At 66.1% G+C, this 6,501-nt stretch overlaps 1 protein-coding gene across 1 annotated transcript; it reads right to left on the bottom strand.

Annotated features, from left to right (window-relative positions):
* Positions 1 to 1,860: 1,860 nt before the first annotated feature.
* Positions 1,861 to 6,053, bottom strand: HMX1 (H6 family homeobox 1). The gene is made up of 2 exons (XM_055326818.1): positions 5,666 to 6,053; positions 1,861 to 2,999 (listed from the first exon to the last, which is right to left on the bottom strand). The coding sequence occupies exons 1-2, from the start codon at positions 6,051 to 6,053 to the stop codon at positions 2,341 to 2,343; spliced, it is 1,047 nt and encodes a 348-aa protein (XP_055182793.1). The 3' UTR covers positions 1,861 to 2,340.
* Between the last annotated feature and the right edge of the window lie 448 nt (positions 6,054 to 6,501).

The raw sequence follows: 6,501 nt of genomic DNA, 5'->3' as shown, positions 1-6,501 counted from the left end.
GGCAGAGAGCCAGAGTGGATGGCAGCTCCCTGCAGGACCTGCGCTGGCCCCAGAGGCCCCTGCCCAGGCGGGTTTGTGGTATCCTTACCAGAACTGGCAGTGGTGCGTCTGCAGACTGTCTGAGGCCACCACGAAAGCAACAGAAGAACAGAGAAGAGCCCCAGGTGGGAGTGTGGAGGACTTTTGAAGGTGGGGAGAGTGGAAGGGAGCAGAGATGAAGAAATGTGTCTGTGCTGGCCCTGGAGCGGCAGCGAGAGGAGACTGCTGGGTACCCCATATTCCCCTTGGCCGCTGACCGGGAGCCACAGCCTTTGGAAATAACACCAAATTTGTTTTATTGAAGTAGATTATAGGTACTTCCCAAAGTCCAGTGAAACCTATTTTGGAGAACAGCGTGGGTCTGCTCCCCTATACCCCCCCATCCCAAAAAAGAGGATAACCAGCCCCGGAAAGACTCAGGGAAGGCTGAGGTGATCACTGTAAATGCACCTATTGAGTAGGAGGCTGGGCTGCGCGGAGGGACCCTGGGAATCTCGATGCCATTGCGCTGCAGGCAGGCACTGCACTGGAAGGCAGCCACCCAGAGGGGTAAGGACCGCCTAAGCCATGGGCTCCCCCCCTCAGGGAGCCCCACTTTCTGGGCCTGGCCTCAGGGCACTGGGAGCTGACTGGCATTGGGGCAGGGGATGATTCCGGGTCAGGGAGCTGGATGGCAGGGGCAAACAGACAGATGGATCGCCAGCCTAGGGAAGACCCCTGTGGCGCCTTCTGGGCCGTCTGGCGCCACCACGGAGAACACCGAGGCCCCAGTATGGCCCGGTTGCTGTGCATCTCAACCTGGGAGTCAGAAGCTTAGACAGAGACAGGTTTTCAAGGGGCCTCGGTTCTGCTACAGGTGACCCTTTCTAGCTGCAGATGACCTCTCTCCCCAGCCAGAGAAGCACACCCAATACAGAGTCCATCACCTCACCCCCTGTGCAGGGGACCCAGTATTCACCCTGTAACAGGCTATCTTGGGGCCAGTGGAGGCTGGACGGCCCCTGTACTCCAGGCTATCAGAATAAGCTTTTGTTAGGAGCTCATAAACTCAGGCCCTGAGCTGGGGCTTTGCCCACAGGTCTGCACCCTCCCAAGCTTGCCAGAGATTGCAGATGGTCCAGGGGGTGAGGAGAGGCTGGGGAGCAGCCTTCCCCATCTGACTTTGCAGGGAGTGTTGGGGTTTTCTTTTGGCCAAAAGAAAACCCCATTTGGTTAGAGATGGCTCTCAGCGAAGGGGGCAGCAGGTGTGGGGGACTGCACAGCCAGCACCCCTTGTGCCGAAGGAGAGCACCGAAAGGTTCTACCTTCACTTGACTCATGGCTTCTGGGTTTTGTGGAGGCCCCTGGACTATGGGACCTTGGACACACAGTCCCCTCCTTCTCCCCTCCCCTTTACCTTGCCTGCCACAAAGTTCCCTGAGGTCCTGCTGGGAGCCAGGTGTGGGGGCTTGAGCAGGGAGTCCCCAGACCTTGACCCTGCCTGTCCTTTCCACCTTCCCACCGGTCCTTGGTCCTTGGTCAGCAGTGCACAGAGCTCCAGGAAGGAGAGACAGCCGGGACCCAAGGCAGCTGCTACCAGAGGAGGATCACAAATCAGCAGAAACAGTCCAGAAAAGTCCCTTTTATTCCATACGCAAATAAGTAGATTCATTTTTTAAAAAAGTCTTCTCCAGAAGAATTGGAGGCCACGGCCCAGGAGAGATGCCCCAGTCCGGCCCTGTCTGCAGAAGGGACACTCTGACAGAAGTACAACCCCGCCGGGTGTTTGCCCCTTTCCCTCACAGGGGTGCTCTCCCTGGGGTTCTCCCTCTGCTGGGCCCACTAGCAAGGCCACGAGGCTGATCACAGTCCTCCCGGAGGCCCACTGTCCGGGGGCCTGCACAGTCCTGGGAAGGGACGTTCATGTCGGGGTGGGGGCTGTGTTGGGGAGCGGTCACCCGGGAGCACTCGGACAGCCTGTTTGCGGCCTGGGCTGCGGCCTGGGCCTGGGCACTCGCTGGCTGCAGCGGGGTTGTGTGAACTTGCTGCCAGGCTGGGGCCCGTCCTGCAGGGGCTCTGGGCTGCCTGGCGCACTGTCTCTCTGTGATGCCCTCTTCCCTGCCACGGGTCCAGCCTGTCTGGGAGCCGCTCGAAGACATCTCCGTTACATTCTGGACGCGCTTCCTTCGGACAGGGCTGTGGCCAGCGCACAGCCCGCCCCCCGGTGCAGAGGGGCCCTGGAGCGCCCCAGCCCTCCCCAGCTCTCCCTGGGCCGCCCAGGAGGTCCCCGGCGGCCACGGGAGTGGGCCCAGCGGGTGCGGCTCACACCAGGCCAGGCATCTGCGCCCGCAGGAAGGGCACGGAGGCAGCGGCCGGGAAGGCGGCCAGCGGGTAGGCTAGGGCCCCGGGGAAGCCGAGCAGCGGCGGGGGCGGCGCGGGCGCGGCGGGCGCCAGCGGGAAGGGCAGCGCGGCGGCGGGGGGCCCGGGGGCGGCCGCGGCCTGGGGGCTCTCGTGGTAGAGCACCGGCACGCGGACGAGGCGCTGCGCGCCCGGCGGGGACAGGCTGGCCGCCTCCAGCTCGGCCGCCAGCTGCCGCTTCCACTTGTTGCGGCGGTTCTGAAACCAGATCTTGACCTGCGTCTCGGTGAGCTGCAGGGAGGCGGCGAGCCCCGCGCGCTCCGCGCTGCTCAGGTAGCGCTTCAGGTCGAAGGTGGACTCGAGCTGGAAGACCTGGCTGCGGGAGAAGACCGTGCGCGTCTTCTTCTTGCGACCGCCGCCCACGCCGCCGCCGCCGCCGCGCGCCTCGCCCGCCGCCGCCGGGGCCTCAGCCAGGTCCGCCGCCTCCTCCGCGCCGGCCGCCGGGCCCCGCGCTGCCAGCTCCGCGGCCTCTCGCTGCACCGCTCCGGGCCCGGGGCCTCGCTGCCAGGCGCCCTCGGCGCGGCCCATCTCCTCGCCGGTCTCCGGTGAGTCCCGGTCGCTGGCTGCAGGGGAGAGAGGGGCACACGGTTGGCTCCGGGGCTGATCCCCAGGCCCAATCGCTGCGGCCGGCCGGCGGCTCCCCCCGACCCAGGGCTCACCCCAGCCGCCGGCAGGGGAATGGTCCCCCGCGGGGCCCTGCATCTCTCACCGCTGTCTCCAGATCTCACCCAGGGATGTGGAAAGGCAGAGGCAGGAGAAGTGAGCTTGAAGACCGGAGAGCCATACCCAGTCCCTTAAACCAACAGGCTGGTAACACTCTTGCTCAGAACTGCACATCCCCCCCCCCCCTCGGAACACGACAGAGGAAAGAGGAGAGAAAAGAAACACAAAAATGCAAACAGAAACACAGAGAGAAGAGAGATTCTCAAAACTACTGGCTCCGCGCTGAAACACAGAAAAGCCTGGCAGGCACGACCCCCGCCCGCCCGCATGGGAGGAAAGATGTCCTTCCCAGATCTGCACGCGCCGGAAAACAAACAGCACAAGGGCACCCCGAGTCTCCAGCGCTGGGCCCCACACCAGGCCCCCCAGACACAGAAATAAAGACCTGCAGTGGCCTTCCCCATCCACTTTCAGTGGCCAGTAGCCTAGGCGAAATTCCCGCTTGCATGGAATCACTCCGTAGAACTGAGAATAAACAAATGCAAAGGATCCCCAAAACAAAACTCTAGGTGACACTAGCATACCCATTTCCTGCACCTCTCACCCAAATGCCCACAGAGACCTGAGAGTCTGCACTCCCCCTAATCATGCTCAAAGGGTGTGCATACAAATGGGGCTCCGCAAAAACAGCGGCCTCCGCGCAGCACCCCACCAGTACCCCAACCACCGCAGCAGCCGTGGCTGAGCCTGTGGGCTTGGGGTTACAGAGGTCCACAGGGGTTGCTGAGCTCATGCTCCAAATACTGGGCTCCACTTGATCTCCCGCAAGTAAGAAGATGCCCTCCCCAGGACTCGCAAGGGGCAGTGCCTCCAGGCAAACGAATCTGCCCGCGATGCGGGTGCTTGTCCAGATTCCAGGCTCCCGCTTGAAGACTGCAGCAGCCAGCCTTCGAGATTCAGGCCAACCTGGGCCAGTTTGCCCTTCTGCCTTGCCTTGGCCCGAGGCCCCCCTCTCTGCCAAGGCTTGGCAGGTGGGCAGTCTACGTGGAGTTTGACCCCTCCAGCCCTCCGAAGCCAGTGCTGTGCTGGCAATGTGTTTACAAGGTGTGCAAACACCGGTGGGCTTGTGTGTGTGGCTTGGGCCATACCCCTGTGCCCCTGCCAACCCCTGTGGTGTGTGCTACCAGATACGAGGAGCCTCTGCTCGTATGACACCCCAAGCCCTGAGACTCACAGAGGCCCATGCACTACCACAAGTCACCACGCCAGGCCTGCCGGTTCTGGTGGAAAACCCCGACCGTAACCCGCATTGCACGAAATAAGAAGCCACATCTTGAGGAGCTGCCACCTGGGCTGCAGGGGGAGAAAAGCCTGGGGCAAGGTGGGGACTACATTCCACCCAAACAGACCTTCTCAGAAACACTCCCAGAGGGGCACTAAATGCAATCATTTGATTTCAGGAAACCACTGAGCCCAGATCCAGTGTATGTGAAAGGGGTGGAAGCCCCAGACTTTTCCTGGCATGGACTCTGTAAGGTGGGTCCCTTTGGGAAAGGGTCACTCCCAATTCAGGGGGGGGGGGTTTATCCACGAGGTAAGAGGGGCCTGCCCACCCCACCCCCAGCATACACTAATGGATTTCGGAACAAGAGCCTGGAAGAGTCCACAGCTGGAAGGGACTGAGTGTGTGTGTGTGTGTGTGTGTCTGTGTATGGGGGTGCCTGCCAAGTCTTGGGGACAGAGTTGGAATGACTTCCTGGTGTTCCTCCCAGGGGTCTTCCTCCAAAGGGCAGGCCCTGGAGAGAGGCAGCGAGCCCAGGGAGAGGGAGCAGAACTCAGGGCAAGAGGGGTGAGCAGCTCCGGGGCTGAGAACCCCCCACTCCCAGCCTCTGAGCCCTCAGCAGGGAACAAAGGCATGGGAGGAGGAGGGGCAGAAAAGGATGAGGGGTGGGATTGGGGGCTTCGGTCTGGAAGGACTGAGAGGGGGGCCAGCAGGCTCCAGCCTGTGTGTGCATGTGTGCAGCTCTTGGGGGAGATGGGATTTGGGGGCACAGATGATCCCCTCCACTATGCGGCCCTCCCAACGATGGCTCCCTCTGCTCCAGCCCCTTCACATTTCCCCAGGGGACTCTACTTTGTCTTCACTTCTTTTCTGCCCGTTAGCTCCCTGGCTCCTCACCATCACCCGCGCGCGGGCTTCTGTCTGTGTCTGGCCCTCTCTCACTCCTCCCCACATCCCTTCCTCCCTCCATCCCTTCCTCTGCTGCTCCCTCTCTTTCCCGACTCCCTTCCCTCGCTCTTCTCTTCGGAGCCGCCCGCGTCCCCGGTCCCCAGGCTCCTCCTCGCAGGCTCTCCAGCCGCCCCGGGACCGCAGAGCCCGGCGAGGGGTGACGCCGGGGCCCAGGCGGGGACCCTGTCCCGGGGAGGGGGCCTCCGAGCCCGCCCCGGCCGGGGCTCCGCGGGGGCCCCCCGCTACGCGCTACGCACGAGCAGGGAGGCGAGCGGCCGGAGAGGCCTCCAGCGGACCCCCGGCCCCCCGGCCCCCCCCGCCGGCGCCCCCACTCACTGTCAGGGCTGAGGCCGCCTCCGTAGCCGCCGTGCGACCGAGGGAACCAGCGCGTGGCGCCGCCGCAGCCCAGCGCGTAGGGCGGCCCGGGGCCGGGGGGCGGCCGGGGGCCGAGGCCCAGCGCGCCCGGCCCGAGCAGCGCCCGCGCCCGCGCCTCCCCGCCGGGCCCCGCGCCCGCGCGCAGCTGCCGCCGCCGCTGCAGCCGCCGCCGCCGCGCCTGCTCTGCGTCCTCGTCCTCCGGGTCGTCGTCGTCGTCCTCCTCGTCCTCGCGGCCGCCCTGGGCCGCGCGCCTGGCGCCCTTGGCCTCGGCCGCCAGCAGGTTCTCGATGAGGAAGGAGGAGGCGCGGGCCGGCGTGGCACGCCCGGGCTCCGTCAGCTCGTCCGGCATCGCGGCCGCGGGCTCCGCGGGCTGCTCGGGGCTGCTCGGGGCTGCTCGGGCTCCCGGGCCCCGCCGGGACAGTGGCGCGCGGCCCCGGGCGCACGCGGGCCGGCCCTGGAGCGGCCGCCGGGGCGCAGGCGTCGGGCCCCGGCTCCGCGCGGGCTGGGCTGGGCCGGGAGCGGGTGCACGCCGACAGCCCGCCCGGCAGCCGCCTCGCTCGCCTTTCACGTCGCCGCTCGGGTCGCCGCCCGGGCCGGCCCGCTGGGGGCGGGGAGGGGCGGGGGAGGGGCGGGGAGGGGCGGGGCAGGGCGGCGCGGGCCGCGCGGGTCGCGGGCGCAGCCGGAGGGCGCGGCGGCGGGACGGGAGCACCGCCGCGGCCCGGAGACGCCCCGGGGGCCGAGGCCGGGGCCGGGGCCGGGGCCGGGGCCGGGGCCGAGCGCGCGGACGGGCGGAGCGC

This window comes from Nyctereutes procyonoides, unplaced genomic scaffold (genome assembly GCF_905146905.1).
Source record: "Nyctereutes procyonoides isolate TBG_1078 unplaced genomic scaffold, NYPRO_anot_genome, whole genome shotgun sequence".
NCBI lineage: Eukaryota > Metazoa > Chordata > Mammalia > Carnivora > Canidae > Nyctereutes > Nyctereutes procyonoides.
The sequence above is the reverse complement of the archived record's forward strand: the minus strand, read 5'-3'. Positions and strand labels throughout refer to the sequence as shown.

Bases quoted from the DNA above. Each gene is read 5' to 3' on its own strand.
- HMX1 (XM_055326818.1), bottom strand. From the start codon at position 6,053: ATGCCGGACGAGCTGACGGAGCCCGGGCGTGCCACGCCGGCCCGCGCC. The intron at 3,000-5,665 runs GTGAGTGGGGGC...TCTCCCCTGCAG, and splicing joins AGGCGGCCTCAGCCCTGACA to CCAGCGACCGGGACTCACCG.